We start from the raw sequence: 18,892 nt of genomic DNA, 5'->3' as shown, positions 1-18,892 counted from the left end.
CCACTCACTACTAGTTTAAAAGGTGGCTACTAATTTGTCCATTTTTGGGGGGGATTTGACTCAGTTTTGGGATAGTCAGAAAGCTCGTAGAAATCACCTATAGAAAAAAAATCTGAAATAAGATTTATTCCTTCATTTCCTTATTTATTTTTTTAATGTTTGTGACAAATATTTACTTTATCCAAATACTGTCAAGTATTTCAGACAAATATTATTCTTTCGCATTTTCAGTGGGCAACCAAAAAAAAATCAATCTCGGGTTTCCTGTGATGCAGCTTAGCTTTCCTCTCTCCAACTGACAAGAAGCCACCCTCTCCCATAAATTTTATTTTGTCAGTGGCAAGACCACAGTCTAAACACTAAATTATTGTGAGTGAGCAACCTCTTTTTAAAGCACTTGATCATGTTTCATTTTAAGCAGCGTATTGTAAATACATCAGAGGTTCTCTGTGGAAGTAATGTGCAAGGTCATTGAGATGTCTAAAAGATTGACCTACAGCTTGACACATCGAGGAAGCTTTCACTTGGTATTTACACAGTCCACCTAGGTTCCAACATGACTTTGCTTAGTTGTACAAGAATCACATAAAGTTAATATTAATATGACCAGGATCAAGATTTTAAAAATTACACTTGAAATAACTGAGTATAATAAATTTGAAAATGGCATCTTACCTTGTAATCTGTGTCCTTGTGTTAAAATCAAGGGACCGCATTGATCGTAACACTTCTATACAGCCCAGATACTGTAAAAAAAATTAAATAATGCCTCAATGTCATGGTTTTCAATAATATTTTTGACCATTTTCCATAAACTCTAGCTTAGTCTGGAATATTAATAACTTCTTTCCATAAGTCATTCAAATGTTAAATTGTTTTCTTTTAAATAATTAATTTCTTCCAATATTTGAAAGCATATTAATAACAACTAGCATTTATATAGTGCCTTTAATGTAGTAAAACGTTCCAAGGTGCTTCACAGGCGTGTTATCAGACAAAATTTGACACCGAGCCACATATTAGGACAGGAGACCAAAAGCTTGGTCAAAGAGGTAGCTTTTAAGGATTTATTAAATGTATTGTTCCAAACACTGTAAACCATGACACATGCTTTCACATCATTGGCATTCAAAATCTTTAAAGACCAAGTTGAACTAGTGGTCCTGTATTACAAAGTGAATACAGCACCATCCCTGCCATTGCAATGCCTAAATGCAAGTTGTTGTTGTTGTAAATAGCCCCTTGTGTTAGGTGTGGCTCAAACAAGTGTTCAGTGGTTGACTACCAATTATCTATTGGCAGCTTAAATGAATGCCACATAATAAAAGGCCCAAGAGTAAAATGTATTCTAGTGTGGTGGGAAAGGGAGCCTGCGACAGGTAGATTGGTGAGGACAAGGTCAAGTAGGTTATTCCTTTGTGTTGGTTTTCTCACCACCTGCATCAGTCTGGCAGACATGTTGTTCAGGACTCATCCAGCTCGGTCAGTGGTGGTACTATCGAGCCACTCTTGGTGATAGACATTGAAGTCCCCCACCGAGAGTATATTCTGTACCCTTGCTACACTCAGTGCTTCCTCCAAGTGGTGTTCAACATGGAGGAGTACTGATTCATCAGCTGAGGGAGGGCAGTACATGATAATCAGCAGGAGGTTTCCTTACCCATGTTTGACCTGAAGACATGGGGTCTGGAGTCAATGTTGAGGACTCCCAGGGCACTCTCACCCGACAGTGTACCAATGTTCCCCCACCTCTGGTGGGTCTGTCCTGTCAATGGGTGGATGGTGATGGACAAGTCTGGAACATTGGCTGATAGATATAATTCTGTCAGTATAACTATGTCAGGCCCTTGCTTGACTAATCTGTGGGACAGCTCTCCTAACTTTGGCACCATCCATATAGACAAATACATGCTAGAAATAAGTGTTTAATCCTGATGAATATCATTGGCCCTCAACTGGAACCCAGATATTCTACATCCCAGCCTTGCGCTAACGTTTCCAGGAAGGTCTCAGCAGGTGTACTTGCCTGATCGCAGAGGAAATGGGGCGCACCAGGAGGACCAAGCCCGGGTGGGGACCTGAACCCCCAAAAATAACGGGCTAAAAATTATTTTATGGTGGTTTGAAGTTGTACACCTTTGTAAAGGGGCCCTGGGGGTACCCAGATTCCTTTTCTAAGGGGGGGGGCCTGACTTGGAACCCCCCCCCACCCCGCCACTCCCCGCCCCTGCATCTAGCAGGGTCTTCAGCTGGGGGTGGGGGGAACCACTGATGTGCCCCCAAACCACTGAAAGCAAACTCGTCGAGGCCCCTCTCTTCGATAATGTGAAATTCAGCAGGGCCATTCTGATTTTTTGAGGCTAAGCTCTTTAGTGAGATTTCTATAATACAATAATCACATGTGCTACATGTCTATAAACCAGATTTTGTCAGCAGTAAAATATTTAAAAAGATGGACAGAATGCTTCAAACTTGAATGAAAGGGTAAATATCGATACTGAACTACTAAACATGTTTCAAACGTGTGTACAATTTCATGACAGATAGTGAATAGAGGAAATTTTCACCAATGCATTTACAATATCACTACACATAACAAACAGAGGAAATGTTACCCATTGTTGAGAGAAAAATAGCTTGAAAGAGAGAGAATGTGGCCACTAGCATCAACATTTATTGGAGACAGAAGTGTCAAAAGTACAGGTCAGTAGTTGACTTACTAATGCTCAGCTTGTATTCAGAGAAATCCAAATCAGACGCTATTTAGGATATTGTTAATGGTTTGTCTTGGCAGTGTGTGCCAGCAGATCTGACATGAAAGGTTGAGCTAAATGGGATGCTTTTACGAATTAAAATTGATGGATTGAAAATCATACAGGACCTGCTGACCACTGCAACAAAATTCCTGATACAGTATACAGCTAAGCTGGACTGGGAGTGCAAGTTTATTCAATTTAGCCTTATACTATTTCCTTGTAAGAAAAACAGACATTGGTTGGAAGGACATACATCTTAGTCTTCGCAGGATTCAGCACAGGACTATCTCTCATTCATTTTAGATAGATTTAAAACTTACTATAGGTGCATTGCTAGGCTTAATTCAGAGATGTACCTGTGTTGTTACAGACCCAGTGTACGTAATTGCTGTGGTTTAAGTCTATTATTTGCATTTTGCTTATCCTTCATAGGGTCCAGTAATTGCAAGTAAGTAGGATAGAAACTGTGAAAAGGCATTTCTACATAAAGATCAATGGCACAACTCTGGAATTCTACCAAAAACCTTGGGGGCTAAATTTGATAGCACCCAAAAACAGGCGCGGGTATCACGATTAGCCCATGCCTGTTGAGTCCAATGCAGGCAGCATGTAAACTTTGTGCTGCCTGCTAATTTAAATGATTTTAGCGTGCAGCCCAGTGCTAAATGCGCTGTTGAGTGGCTACACGCCTGAGCAGGGGACCAATTTTGTGACAGGCTAGCACCAATTAAAGCTAGCCTGCACAACCTAAAGCCAGCCTGCACCTCCTAAAGGGAAGGTGCATTATAGCTGGAGCAGGCACTGGAAGTGGTTGGGGAAGAGAGTCCGACCTGGAAGAACACTGAATTATGGTGAAACAGAGGAGAGAGCGCACTCCAAGGTTCGCAGATTATGCACTGGAGGCCTGGGTGGAGGATGTGGACAGGAGAAGAGAGGTCCTCTATCCACAGGGGGCCTGGAGGCCCTCCAGACAAACACCGCAAAGGCATTGAGAGCAGGTAACCATGACGTTCAATGCAAGAAGTCAAGCCCTGCTGACCTGGATGCAAAAAGTGTTGCAAAAAGTTCAATGACCTTAACACGAGTGGTGAAGGGGTGAAGGTCAGTGAATGTATCTTCCAATGTCATATCCCACCATCTGCACCACTAGCCTCACACACTGCTCAATGCACCACACCCCCATCACTCATCTATCAAACAGGACTCATGCCTAACATTCATAGCTTCACCTCACCTTCACACACTTAGCACAGCTGCAAGCTTCACACCCACATCTCACAACTTGCACACACTATTCAACCATGACAGGCACATTGCCCAAACACATTGCACCACACTCATTGACACACTTCACTCTCTATTGCAGGACAAGGTGGCGCATAAACGGAAGCAGCAGGTGCTGCAATGGAAGCTCAGACTTCGGTCATGCAAGACCTAACCCCCATGGAGGAGATGGTGCTAGACATAATTGGAGTGGTCATCGCTGAGCCCATGGCCAGTGGCGATGCTGAAACAATCGAAAATGACGGTATCCTCATACCTAACCGTCCTTCTCACATTCCACTTCCCCCCCATTCCACAATCTCTTCTGATTTACAAGCTGAAGATGGTGTAAGCACGCACCTCTTGCTTTCCCCCCTCCCCTCACCACAACCTTACCCTTGTGCCTTTCTTTCTTCAGATACCCCAGAAATGCAACCTGGTGAGACACCAGGCATGAGTGGCCTGCAGCCAGGTCAGGCGGAAAGGGTAACACAGGTGCCAGCTCCCCAGAGGGCGAAGTCACACACGAGTTCTGCTGCAGAGGACTCAGATGAGGACTTTGATGAGGCGGCCTACAGAAGGAGGCTAATGTGTACGCACAATAAAATTCTTGGTGCATTGGCAGGCCTGCCAGAAAGCCTGTGTGCAATTTAAAGGAGCATGGAGGAGTCTGGCACCAACTTGGCACACGGTTCTGCTCAGAGCTTGGAACCCATCATTTCCAGCATGGAAGTGATGGCCAACTCTATTAGCGCACTTGTGGACCGAACCAGGTTGCAGCGTCTGATGGCCGATGTCTCAGCTTCCATTGCAGCACAAGCAGAAGCCACCCAACTGCAGCACCCAGACCTTGGGTGGCTTCTGCTTGTGCTGCAATGGAAGCTCAGACTTCGGTCATGCAAGCTCAGCTTGCTGCCACACAAGCTCAGACTGCTGCCACACAAGCTCAGCTTGCTGTCACACAAGCTCAGACTGCTGCCACACAAGCTCAGACTGCTGCCATCATGGCTGTGTTTACCAGTGTTCAAATGGGCTTGCAGGGTGTCACAGCAGTCCAGCAATCTGTCCTCCAACAGATTACTCGGATTGCTGAGGCACCGCCCCGGGAGAGTGGCAGTGGCTCCATGGAGTATAGACCTGCTGTCTTCTGTCAGGATATGGTGTTCGTCCTCCCACCACTGCCACTCCGCCAGTGCCCTTGCTGTTGCCCGTCAGCCAGCCCAGTCTGCCGCCACCGCCTATGCCGAGATGGTGCATTACAAAGCCGGGCCTTCTGGGCCCAGAACTGCTCGAGGTCGAGGTCGTCCTTCAAGGCCACCTTGTAAGAAATAGCTGTTAGACCTGCAGTCTTCCCCCACTGAAAGTCAACAGCCTTCGACCAGCCATGCTGCAGCCACTGGGGTAGCACTGTGTAGGAGCAGTAGGATAGGCAAAGGCAGACAGAAGACAGGCACTAAAGGAATGCACAAGGGTGATTAGTTAGTGTTTGTATGCAATATGGCGTGCATTGATTTATAAATTTGGTTTGAAATGTTTATTTTATGGTGGCTTTTATTTTTGCATTGTGGCAAGTGGATGCTGTGATGGTCAGTGACAGAGGGCAGGTAAGGTGTGGGACAGTTGGTGAATGGAGAATTGGGGTTGTGTTTAACGTTATCGCAGCCAGATGAGTTGGTCACGGACAGCCTGGCCAGAAAGGAGCTGTCTGGGTTGCCTCCTCCCTTCCTCTTCCTCTTCTTCCTGAGCAGGTCACTGTATAGCTGGTGGCAAGGGCTGTGCCCTCATGATGGCGAGGTTGTAAAGCATGCAGGAGACCACCACGAATCTCGAAACCCACTCTGCCGAGTACTGCAGGGCAGCAGAAGCATTCTCTAGATATGGGCATCGCTGGCAAGGCCAGCATTTATTGCCCATCCTTAATTGCCTTTGAGAAGGTGGTAGCGAGCCGCCTTCTTGAACCGCTGCTGTCCATGCAGTGAAAGTACTCCCACAGTGCTGTTAGGGAGGGAAGTAAACTTCTTTGTAGCAGTTTGATACAACTGAGTGGCTTGCTAGGCCATTTCAAAGGATAGTTAAGAGCCAACCACATTGCTGTGGGTCTGGAGTCACATAAAGGCTAGACCAGGTGAGGACATCAGATATCTTTCCCTAAAGGACATTAGTAATGGGTTTTTATGACATAGTTTCATGGTCACCATTACTGATAATAGCTTTTTATTCCAGATTTATTTAATTAACTGAATTTAAATTCCCCAATTGCCGTGGTGGAGCTCTGAATCATTAGTCCAGGCTTCTGGATTACTAGTCCAGTGACATAACTACCATGCTACCATACCCCTAAAGATGGCATTTTGGAATAACGTACTAGATAAATGCAAGGTGGTAATTTTAACCCAACCCGCCCAGCAGTGAACTGACAAGATCGGATCAGCTACCATTTTACACCTCGACCAATTTTCAATGGAAATTAAAATCGGGCGGAGTGTAAAACAGGCAGCCGATCGATCTTGTCAGTTGCTCGACAGACAATTTAGGTTAAAATGACCCCCAAGTCTTTTTTGATCGAAAATGAACAACAGAGTAGCAATTCTGCTGATCCAAGATATATTATGATGCCGTCATGTCCAGCTGGTTTTACAATCCATAATGGCACACTAGATGTCACAATGCACCTGCCTATCCCATGTTTAGCTCTCAGCCATCTGGTAAGAAGCAAGCCAACCCTGTTTATTCATAGTGCTACCTAACTGTCTATATTCACTTGGGAGTGCTGTGTGACCTGCTTATGAAAAATTATAAATGTATGAAAGATTTGTATGACTTTATATGAACTATGATCAATCCATATATGCACGTCCTTTATATATGAGTGCTATGTGACCTTACATGTATCATGAACTTAGATCTGGATACCTTGCAGTGTGGCAGAGCCACTAAGGGACTCCGATCAATTGTATATAATTCCCTTTAATAATATGTTAGCTACAGCCTGAGTCTGTATCTTTGTTTTCACTCTTTACATGTACAGAGCGTGATCACTTTAATAGCGCGGGTAAACGCGATGACGTCACGCCGTTCATCACATGATCCCCCACCGGCGGGAAAAACGTGATGACGTCATGACGTCAACCACGGGACCGCCCAAGCAGTCCTTGTGGAGCCTCCGAACTGACTCGACCTATATTCGATGTTCTCCTGTAATTATCCATTAAACTCTGTTAGCTTTCATTAAACCTCGTTTATTTGATCGCCTGAGTGGACCTCAGTCTTTTGATAGGAACTAGACATTCCTACATTGGTGACCCTGACTTTTGCGAACGGTTTTCGCAGAAGTTACTGAACATGGAAACGAACGCCTTTGCTTTGAAGCTACCACAGTTCTGGGAGCAACAGCCAGCCGTGTGGTTCATCCAGGCTGAAGCCCAGTTCGCTATCAGGAACATCGGTGCGGATCAGACCCGTTACTATTACGTGGTCTCCACCCTCGACAGCGCCACAGCCTCGCAGATCATCAGCCTGCTTGGTAATCCACCAGAAGATCGCAAGTATGAAACGATAAAGGCGCGGTTGTTACAGGTCTTCGGGCTCACGAAGTTGGAGCGCGCCCGTCGGTTGCTCGCTATGCCTGGCCTCGGGGACTCCAAGCCGTCCGAGCTCATGAGCCAAATGCTCACGATCCTGGGCTTTGAACCGGAATGCTTCCACTTCAGGGAGCTATTCCTCAGCCAGCTACCGGAGCAAATTCAGGCTGCCTTAGCCAGGTCGGAAGTCACAGACTGCGCAGAGCTGGCTGCCGAAGCGGACAAGATTTTCATGGTGACACAGCAGTACTGCGCTGCCACGAGGCGCCCATCCCCCACAGACGCTGCTCCAGCCCCATAACCTGCGGGGTTGTGCTCCTACCACGCCCGTTTTGGCGCGAAAGCAAGATGCTGCCGCCCTCCCTGCAGCTTTTCGCTCAAAAAAAAATCAACAGCAACCCTGTCGAAAGAGGACCGGTTATAACGAGCGCCCCGCGGCTGCAATGGCAATCAGTAATTCGGGAAAACTCCTCTTCATCACCGACTCCCTATCTGGTTGACGTTTCCTCTGCGACACCGGGGTGCAGTGTAGCATCCTACCCGCGTCAAATCTTGATATACAAGCCGGGGGGCACGGCCTCTCCCTCGAGGCGGCTAATGGCGGGGCCATTCGGACCTTCGGAAGACGACAGGTCCAGGTGTGCTTCGGCGGCCAGCGGTTTTACTGGAATTTCATCACGGCCAAAGTCTCTCAAGCCATCCTCGGGGCGGATTTTTTGTGCGCCAACGGCCTCCTGGTGGATGTAAGGCACCGCCGGTTGATCAATGCGGCCACTTTTCACTCCATCCCGTGCCACCGCGGTAACGCCATGTCGCGCATTGTCTCCTGTGCGTTCCCACCTCCGGATTACTTCACTCGCATCCTCGGAGATTTCCCAGACCTCACCAGACCCACTTTCTCTTCCACGGCCATGAAACATGGTGTCGAACATCACATCACCACTACTGGCTCCCCGGTCTATGCACGGGCCCGGCGCCTCGAACCTGGCAAGCTCGCGGCTGCGAAAGCGGAGTTCGACATGATGGAGCGGCTCGGGATTATTCACCGGTCGAATAGTCCCTGGTCTTCGCCTCTCCACATTGTTCCAAAACCTGGCGGCGGATGGCGGCCTTGCGGCGACTACCAACGCCTGAACAACGCCACTACTCCTGATCGGTACCCGATCCCTCATATTCAAGATTTCTCTGCCCATTTGGCGGGAAATACCATTTTTTCAAAAGTCGACCTTGTCCGTGGCTACCACCAGGTCCCCGTGCACCCGCAAGACGTCCCGAAAACTGCAGTGATCACCCTATTCGGCCTGTCTGAATTTCTGTGGATGCCGTTTGGATTGAAGAACGCTGCACAGGCTTTCCAGCGCTTGATGGACTCCGTGCTTTGGGACCTCAAGTTTCTATTCGTCTAACTCGACGACATCCTCATCGCCAGCCCTAATAAAGAGGAGCACATCTGCCATTTACGCACCCTCTTTAGATGCCTCAGTCAACACGGCTTGATCATCAACCCGGCCAAGTGCCAGTTTGGCCTGCAGCAGATTGATTTCTTAGGCCATCGCATCACATCGGACGGCGCAATTCCCCTGCAAACGAAGGTGGAGGCAGTTACTTCTTTCCCGTGCCCACCGACCGTCAGGGCCCTGCAGGAGTTCCTCGGGATGGTAAATTTTTATCACCGGTTCGTCCCTAATGCAGCTCTGCTCATGCAGCCCTTGTACGAGGCCCTCAAGGGCAAGTCTGGCAAGGATCCGCTTAGCTGGACGGTCGACATGGACCAGGCGTTCGTCGACACAAAAGGCACCTTAGCCAACGCAACCATGCTGGCGCACCCGTTGCCAGGTGCCACCATCGCCCTTACTACCGACGCGTCAGACTACACCATCGGCGCAGTGCAGGAACAGTGGGTCAATGGGACATGGCAACCACTGGCGTTTTTTAGCCGTCAACTACGGCAAAACGAACGGTAGTACAGCACGTTCGACCGTGAGTTGCTGGCCCTTTTTCTGGCCATCCGCCATTTCCGGTTCTTGCTAGAGGGCCGTCCGTTCATGGCTTTTGTGGACCATAAGCCACTAACGTTCTCTATGGCCAAGACCGCCGAACCGTGGTCAGCTCGGCAACAACGTCAGTTGGCGTTTATCTCAGAATTCACCACTGACATTCAGCATGTGTCCGGTAAAGACAACCTGGTGGCGGATTGCCTCACCCGCGCGACCGTTCATGCAGTCCAGCTCGGCATTGACTATGCCCTCATGGCTGCGGATCAAGCCTCGGACCCGGAAGTACAATCTTACAGAACCAACCCCTCTAGCCTCCAAGCGGCCGATGTCAAATTCCATGCCGCGGGCACTACGCTACTCTGCGACGTCTCCGTAGGAGATCCTTGCCCTATCGTGCCGGTCGCCTAGCGCCAAAAAGTTTTTGACGCCATACATGGGTTGTCGCACCCTGGCATGAACAAAATGAATGAGTTAACGGCACAAATAATGACATATGGGTATGATCTTGTGGCCATTACAGAAACATGGCTGCAGGGTGACAATGCCTGGGAATTAAACATACCAGGTTATTTAACAATCAGGAAGGACAGGCAGGAAGGGAGAGGAGGTGGGGTGGCTATGTTAATAAAGGAAGGAATCACTATAATACAGAGAAATGATATTGGGTCAAAGGAGCAGGATAGTGAAAAAGTTTGGGTGGAGATAAGGAATAATAAGGGGAAAAAAACACTAGTGGGTGTAGTCTATAGGCCTCCGAACAGTTGCAACTCTGTTGGACGGAGTATTAATCAGGAAATAGTTGAGGCTTGTAATAAGGGAACAGCTATAATTATGGGGGATTTTAATTATCATATTAACTGGACAAATCAAATTGGGCAGAGCAGCCTTGAGGATGAGTTCATTGAGTGTATTAGGGATGGGTTTCTTGAGCAGTATGTAACTGAACTGACCAGGGGGCAAGCAACCTTAGATTTGGTCCTGTGTAATGAGACAGGATTAATTCAAAATGTCCTAGTAAAGGATCCCCTTGGAATGAGTGACCATAACATGGTTGAGTTCCATATTCAATTAGAGGGTGAGAAGGTTGGATCTCAAACAAGCATGGTGAGCTTGAATAAAGGAGACTATGAAGGTATGAGAGCGGAATTAATTAGAGTGGACTGGGAAAATAGATTAAAGGGTAAGACAGTACATGATCAGTGGTGTACATTTAAGGAGTTATTTTACAACTTCCAAAAAATATATATTCCACTGAGGAAAAAAGGGTGTAAAAGAAAAGATAGCCATCCTTGGCTAAGTAAAGTAATTAAGGATAGTATCCGACTAAAAACAAGGGCATATAAGGTAGCCAAATCTAGTGGGAGGATGGAAGATTGGGAAGTCTTTAAAAGACAGCAAAAAATAAATTAAAAATTGATTAAGAGAGGGAAGATAGATTATGAAAGTAAATTAGCAAAAAATATAAAAACAGACAGTAAAAGTTTCTATAGTTATATAAAAAGAAAAAGGGTGGCTAAAGTAAATGTTGGTCCCTTAGAGGATGAGACCGGGAAATTAATGGTGGGAAACATGGAGATGGTAAAAACACTGAACAATTATTTTGTATCAGTCTTTACAGTAGAGGACACTAAGAATATCCCAACACTGGACAAACAGGGGGCTCTAGGGGGGGAGGAACTAAATACGATTAAAATCACTAAGGAAGTGGTACTTGGTAAAATAATGGGACTCAAGGCGGATAAATCCCCTGGACCTGATGGCTTGCATCCTAGGGTCTTGAGGGAAGTAGCGGTAGGGATTGTGGATGCATTGGTAATAATTTTCCAAAACTCACTGGACTCAGCAAAGGTCCCGGCAGATTGGAAAACTGCTAATGTAACACCCTTATTTAAAAAGGGTAGTAGGCAGAAGGCTGGAAACTATAGACCTGTTAGCCTAACATCTGTGGTTGGTAAAATGTTAGAGTCCATTATTAAGGAGACAGTAACGGGACATTTGGGTAAACATAATTTAATAGGACAAACTCAGCATGGTTTCATGAAGGGGAAGTCATGTTTGACAAATTTGCTTGAGTTTTTTGAGGAAGTAACATACAGGGTGGATAAAGGGGAACCAGTGGACGTAGTGTATTTAGACTTCCAAAAGGCATTTGACAAGGTGCCACACAAAAGATTATTGCTCAAGATAAAAAATCACGGGATTGGGGGTAATATTCTGGCGTGGGTGGAGGATTGGCTCTCTAACAGAAAGCAGAGAGTTGGGATAAATGTTTCGTTTTCAGATTGGCAACCAGTAACTAGTGGTGTTCCGCAGGGGTCAGTGCTGGGTCCCCAACTCTTTACAATCTATATTAATGATTTGGAGGAGGGGACCGAGTGTAACATATCAAAGTTTGCAGATGATACAAAGATGGGACGGAAAGTAGTGTGAGGAGGACATAAAAAACCTGCAAAGGGACATAGACAGGCTAAGTAAGTGGGCAGAGATTTGGCAGATGGAATACAATACTGGAAAGTGTGAGGTTATGCACTTTGGCAGGAAAAATCATAGAGCAAGTTATTATCTTAATGGCAAGAAACTGGAAAGTACTGTAGTACAAAGGGATCTGGGGGTCCTGGTGCACGAAACTCAAAAAGTTAGTATGCAGGTGCAGCAAGTGATCAAGAAGGCCAATGGAATGTTGGCTTTTATTGCTAGGGGGATGGAATATAAAAACAGGGAGGTATTGCTGCAGTTGTACAAGGTATTGGTGAGACCGCACCTGGAATGCTGCATACAGTTTTGGTGTCCATACTTAAGAAAAGACATACTTGCTCTCGGTTAATCCCGGGGATGAGGGGGTGGTCATATGAGGAGAGGTTGAGTAGATTGGGACTCTACTCATTGGAGTTCAGAAGAATGAGAGGCGATCTTATTGAAACATATAAGATTGTGAAGGGGCTTGATCGGGTGGATGCGGTGAGGACGTTCCCAATGATGGGTGAAACTAGAACTAGGGGGCATAATCTTAAAATAAGGGGCTGCTCTTTCAAAACTGAGATGAGGAGAAACTTCTTCACTCAGAGCGTGGTAGGTTTGTTGAATTTGCTGCCCCAGAAAGCTGTGGAAGCTACATCATTAAATAAATTTAAAACAGAAATAGATAGTTTCCTAGAAGTAAAGGGAATTAAGGGTTACGGGGAGCGGGCAGGAAATTGGACTTGAGTCTAAGTTCGGAATGGTCATGGCCCTGTGGGTAGTGGAGTGGGCCCAGGGGCCGTGTAGCCTGGTTCTGCTCCTACTGTGTTCTAATTCTGTGTTAGATTTCAGGAGATGGTTTTTGATGTGCCTCAATAAATCCGAGACTCAATGTTAGCGGAACAAAACAAGGCTTTTATTAACTTAGAAGGTAACACACAGTGGAGAGGTATCTTCCATCCAGAGGTCTGCTGTACTGGATGTGAGGCAGGCTGGGCCTGCTTACATAGGGGCCAGGTATGGGCGGAGCCCTACACACAATACAATACAATGGTGAGGAAACGGAACTGAGGTAAGGGAAATGAAACTGAAACCAAACCACAGTCACAGGCAGAGAATACCGATGAGTGATGAATGGCATATTTCATCACAGTTTTATTCCTCTTCCTGGCTGGGGTGGTGATCGCCTTTACAGAAGGTAAGTACTGTAGAAAATATAGGGACAGAGTGATCTCCTGGAAGATTTTCGATCGCCTAGATGGGTCGGAGAGGAATTTCCCAGATTTTTTTCTCCCAAATTGGCCATTGGGTCTTTATCTGGTTTTTCGCCTCTCCCGGGAGATCACATGGGTTCGGGTGGATGCAGAGTGATAGAAGATTTGAGGTTAGGATCAGATCAGCCATGATCTTATTGAATGGTGGAGCAGGCTCGAGGGGCCGATTGGCCTACTCCTGCTCCTATTTCTTATGTTCTTATGTTCTTATGAGGGCCTCGCAACAGCTGATGTCATCCAAATTCGTGTGGCGGGGCATGCACATGGATGTCCGCGACTGGGCCAACACCTGCGTGGTCTGCCAAAAGGCCAAGGTGCAGCGTCACGTCAAGGCTCCATTGGCCACTTTCGCTGTTTCGGAACGTAGGTTTGATCATGTGCATGTGGACCTGGTGGGGCCACTTCCGCCTTCGCATGGGTTTACTCATCTTCTTACAATGGTGGACCACACCACTAGATGGCCTGAGGCGGTTCCTTTGGCATCCACCACTTCCGCAGACATCGCCAGGGCATTCATCTCCGCTTGGGTCGCCCGTTTCGGGGTACCGGCGGACATCTCGTCTGATCGGGGGCCGCAGTTTTCTTCTGAGCTCTGGAACGCTGTGGCTCAGGGGCTCGGCGTCAAGCTACATCGCACCACTGCCTACCATCCACAGGTGAACGGCCTGTGCGAACGATTCCACAGGTTGCTCAAAGCCGCACTGCGAGCCAGCCTTCAAGGCGCGGGCTGGGTGGACAGGCTTCCATGGGTCCTTTTGGGTCTTCGTACGGCACCTAAAGAAGATCTTCAACCGTCCTCGGCGGAGCTCATATATGGCCAGCCGCTACGCGTGCCAGGGGATTTCCTTCCGACTCCAACAGAGCCATGGTCCGCATCCCAGCAGCTCATCAGCCACCAGGAGGCAGCCAGAAGTTTCGCTCCAGTGCCTACGTCCCATCACGGCTTGCAGAGCTCCCACGTCCCAGCTGAGCTGAAGAACGCCGACTATGTGTTTATCTGCCACGACGCTCATCGGGATCCGCTCAAACCCCCTTACACTGGTCCTTTCCGCGTGAAAGAGCCAGGAGACAAAACTTTTTCGGTCGATATCGGAGGTAAACCAGACCACATTTTGGTTGACCGGTTGAAGCCGGCGCACTTAGACCTTGACCGCCCAGTCGCGATCGCACAACCGCCGAAACGTGGCCGACCGCCCACAGTCGCCATGCCAGATCAAACACAATCACCCGCCAGCTCGCCCGCCGTCCATCAGTTTCCACTTCAAGGCTACAGAAGTCGATCTGACAGGCTTGTCAGGCCTCCTCGCCATTTTACTCTTGCTGTTAAAGACAATTCTGGGGGGGCGCATGTGGCGGAGCCACTAAGGGACTCCGATCAATTGTATATAATTCCCTTTAATAATATGTTAGCTACAGCCGGAGTCTGTATCTTTGTTTTCACTGTTTACATGTACAGAGCGCGATCACTTTAATAGCGCGGGTAAACGCGATGACGTCATGCCGTTCATCACATGATCCCCCACCGGCGAGAAAAATGTGATGACGTCAGCCACGGGACCGCCCAAGCAGTCCTCGTGGAGCCTCCGAACTGACTAGACCTATATTCGATGTTCTCCTGTAATTATCCGTTAAACTCTGTTAGCTTTCATTAAACCTCGTTTATTTGATCGCCTGAGTGGACCTCAGTCTTTTGATAGGAACTAGACATTCCTACAGCAGTGCCAATAACATTTTTAAAAAGAAAAGATTGATTGGATTTTAAAAAGAAAACTACACTGCAAAATCCCTTTCCTCTCAGGAGGTCAGGATGCATGCTTTTTACTTTGGCAGGGGTGCAATTGGTTTATTATCCACACTTACAAGAAATCATAGAAACATTGAATGAAATATATGAGTTGGTATTTATGCTGAGATTAGCACTGCAAAGGGCCCATGGTACTCACACAGTTAATGTACATTCATTTTTATTTTCCCCCACAGACTGCAAGTGTCTCTGGCTTTGTCCACGTGGAACGCAGTCACGCTTATTTACAGTTAATAACTGAGGCCTATTCAGGATGATGACCTGGAGGTGGCTGATGCAGGCTCGAAGTTCTTATACTAATGGTGGCTATCTCCACTGCTGCTAAATACCTACAGTGACTTCAATTAACCAGATTTTAAAAAGAAGACTAGGAAGAATGCCCTCTTTTTACTAGACTGGATTTTAAACTCAGATTCTTGGCTACTTGTTATACACTTCAAAAGGACATAAGAACATAAGAAATAGGAGCAGGAGTAGGCTATATGGCCCCTTCAGCCTGCTCTGCCATTCAATAAGATCATGGCTGAACTTTTACATCAACTCCACTTTCCCGCCCTATTCCAATATCCCTCGAATCCCCAAAATCTATTGATCTCAGTCTTGAACATACTCAACGACTAAGCATCCACAGCCCTCTGGGGTAGAGAATTCCAAAGATTCACCACCCTCTGAGTGAAGACATTTCTACTCATCTCAGTCCTAAATGGCTGACCCCTTATCCTGAGACTCCGACCCCTAGTTCTAGACTCTACAGCCAGGGGATACAGCCTTTCAGCATCTACCTTATCAAGCCCTCTAAGAATTTTATATGTTTCACTGAGATCACCTCTCGTTTTTCTAAACTCCAGAGAATATAGGCCCAATCTATTCAATCTCTCCTCATAGGACAGCCCTCTCATCCCAGGAATCAATCTAGTGAACTTTCGTTGCACTCTCTCTAAGGCAAGTATATCCTTCCTTAGGTAAGGAGACCAAAACTGTGCACAGTACTCCAGGTGTGGTCTCACCAAAGCCCGATATAATTGCTGAAAGAATTCCTTACTCTAATATTGCATCCCCCTTGCAATAAAGGCCAACATACCATTTGCCTTCCTAATTGCTTGCTGTACCTGCAACTTTCTATGATTCATGCACAGAGACACCCAAATCCCTCTGAATCTCAACATTTACTAGTCGCTCACCTTTTAAAAAATATTCTGCTTTTCCATTCTTCCTACCGAAGTAGATAATTTCACATTTCCCCACATTATGCTCCATCTGCCACCTTCTTGCGCAATCACTTAACCAGTCTGTATCAATTTTGAGCCTCTTTATGTCCTCCTCACAGCTTACTTTCCCACCTAGCTTTGCATCGTCACTATAGTTAGATACATTGGGCTGGATTTTGTCATTGGGATGGGCTGGGCTCGTGTCATCCGCTTTTCGTGTTATCCACCTGATTCCAAATCGATGTGGGAGATTGATGCGATTTTCACATAATTGGGCAATTGAGTTCCAGCGTGTGGGAACCCATGGCTCAATTAGTTTTTTCAGTCTGAAACTCGCCTCCGATGACATCATCATTGCTGCTGCATTTAAGGTCTACAAGAAGCCTTGCTTCTTCTGCAGACTGCCAACCTTTTGACCTTTGCAGTGAGAGGGACCTGGAGGCAGAATGAGCAGTGGGAGACCTAAGTCTGCTCCCAGATTTGATGACGCCGCCCTGCAAGCTTTGGTGGAGGGAGCAAGAGCTAGTAAGGAGGTGCTCTTCACTTCTTCAGGGAGGAAGAAGCCTCCCCAGCAGACGAAGGCTGTGTGGGTCCAGTTGGCCCAGGAGGTGAGCTCATTGTCCCTCATCCGCAGAACCTGGCTTCAGTGCAGGAAGAGGTTTCATGACCTTCTGCACATTGGAAAAGTGAGTATGACTTTGCCATCACCCTCAATCTGATCCCCATTGCCTCTCATCACCAGCACTCAGCTTTAGCAACCTCTTACTCCACATCCCACTTGACACTGACATCCCTGCACCCCTCCCCATTCCCTCTCTCTCTATGGTCACATTCACCTAACTATTCGACTATGCAGCCCTCACACTCCCTATCACTGTGATGCTATGAAAACAACTTACAAAACACAGGGAGGGCCCTTGGTCTTGCCAACTCACTCCATCTTTGTCTCCTTCTAAGCATCTATGCTATGGATTCTCTACACTCACTCCTTCATTCTCACTCAAACACCACTCGTCTCCCTCATTGCAGGAAAAGAGAGCTCACAATAAGAGGGAAAGAGCGAGGACAGGAGGAGGGCCACACTCAGTAGCCCACCTCACCCCTTGGGAGGAGGCGATCCTGGAGATAGTGGGACTCGAGGATGATGCGCAAGTGGGGGAAGGACAGACGGGTGCATCAGAGAAAATTGGTGACAGAATAGTTTTTCATCTCTCTCATTGATATTGCATGAGATGCTGACAATGATTCTGAAGCTCTAACAGATGGACTTGTGATCATCTGCAATCTGCAATGTGCATGTAACCTTGGCCTCACATCTCTGACTCTTTCCTTTACTGCCCCACAGGACCATCGCATGCACCCATCCCCACTATCCAGGAGGAACAGCCTGAGTCTCCAGACTCCTCAGAGGAAGCTGCAACTTCTGAGGGCGCAGCGTCAGCAGAATTCAGCCAACACAGCACCAGCGCAGACACACACACCTCGGTGGGACCATCGCGAGATAGAGTACTGTTGTCACCTGGTGTATCACAGCTCACAAGTGAGCATCAGCAGATAGTGGAGACAGGGACAGCAGTGGAGAGTCCTAGTCGGAGGGTGCAGGACTCTCCCAGCTCGGCTCAGCTGCATGTCGGCCCTCTGCCTCTGGGTCCATCCAGAAGAACAGCGGTGCTGGAACTCCAGAAACAGGTGCAGGAGCCTCTGGCAGGTTTTGTCTCCAGGATCGCTGCAATTGTGGAGTGAATGGAGAAGTCCATCGCGAACATGAGCAGAGCCTTTGTGGAGTCATTGGCACATGAACGCAGCACGAAGGAAAGGATGGCAACCTCCATGGAATGGATGGCTACAGTAGACGAGAGGATGGCTACAGCCATGGAGGAGCTAAGTCACCAGAGTGTAGAAAACATGGTGAGTGTTCAGAATAGACTGACATCTCTGGAGGAGCGATGGTCAGCTGTTGAACAAAGAAACCAGACCTTCATGGAAGTCCTTCTGAGTAGGACTGCCAGTGCAGATATGGGTCCCCATGGCCCCCCTGATGTGCAGCAAGGTGCTCTCAAGCCACTTGCAAGCGTTGAGGTGGACCTGACCCATGAGAGATATGCTGGTGGCAGAGAACAAGGAAGTGGGGGCTCCTCTCCAAGCGCTCACACGACCATGCCACTGCAGAGCCCTCGGTCAGAGCTCCACCAGAGTCCCCACCCAACTGAGATCGGCGTCTCAACCCCTGCACAGCTGCAGGAGCAGCAGACTGTTGCCGAGTCCTCACAGGTTCGCAACCCCAGAGGACGCCCGCCAAAGGTGTCGAGACAGGAGCAGCAAGAAAGTGAGCAAGGAGCCTCCACATCTGCTAAAGCCACAGGGGAAGCACCACGTAGGAGCACACGTAAGAGAAAGATACTGCACAAATAGTCACAAGGGTAGTCACAAGGGTGAAATGTTGTGTTTATTTTTAAAATGCCATCAGTTGGTTATTGTAAATTAAAATTCTGATGGCAACTGTTGCAGTTGTGGCGTGTGTCATTTCGCAAATGGGACTTCCACATTGAGGG

The 18,892-nt window shown here is 47.4% G+C and overlaps 1 protein-coding gene across 1 annotated transcript in view; it reads right to left on the bottom strand.

Annotated features, from left to right (window-relative positions):
- Window positions 1-18,892, bottom strand: part of shc3 (SHC (Src homology 2 domain containing) transforming protein 3) — a 376,522-nt gene that overhangs the window by 233,423 nt on the left and 124,207 nt on the right. The window contains exon 2 of the mRNA XM_085984744.1: window positions 676-746. Coding sequence (XP_085840870.1) covers window positions 676-746 — 71 coding nt within the window. The remainder of the gene's footprint in view (window positions 1-675; window positions 747-18,892) is intronic.

This window comes from Somniosus microcephalus, chromosome 1 (genome assembly GCF_052327205.1).
Source record: "Somniosus microcephalus isolate GS21.2 chromosome 1, FLI_Smic_1.0, whole genome shotgun sequence".
Classification (NCBI taxonomy): domain Eukaryota; kingdom Metazoa; phylum Chordata; class Chondrichthyes; order Squaliformes; family Somniosidae; genus Somniosus; species Somniosus microcephalus.
The sequence above is the reverse complement of the archived record's forward strand: the minus strand, read 5'-3'. Positions and strand labels throughout refer to the sequence as shown.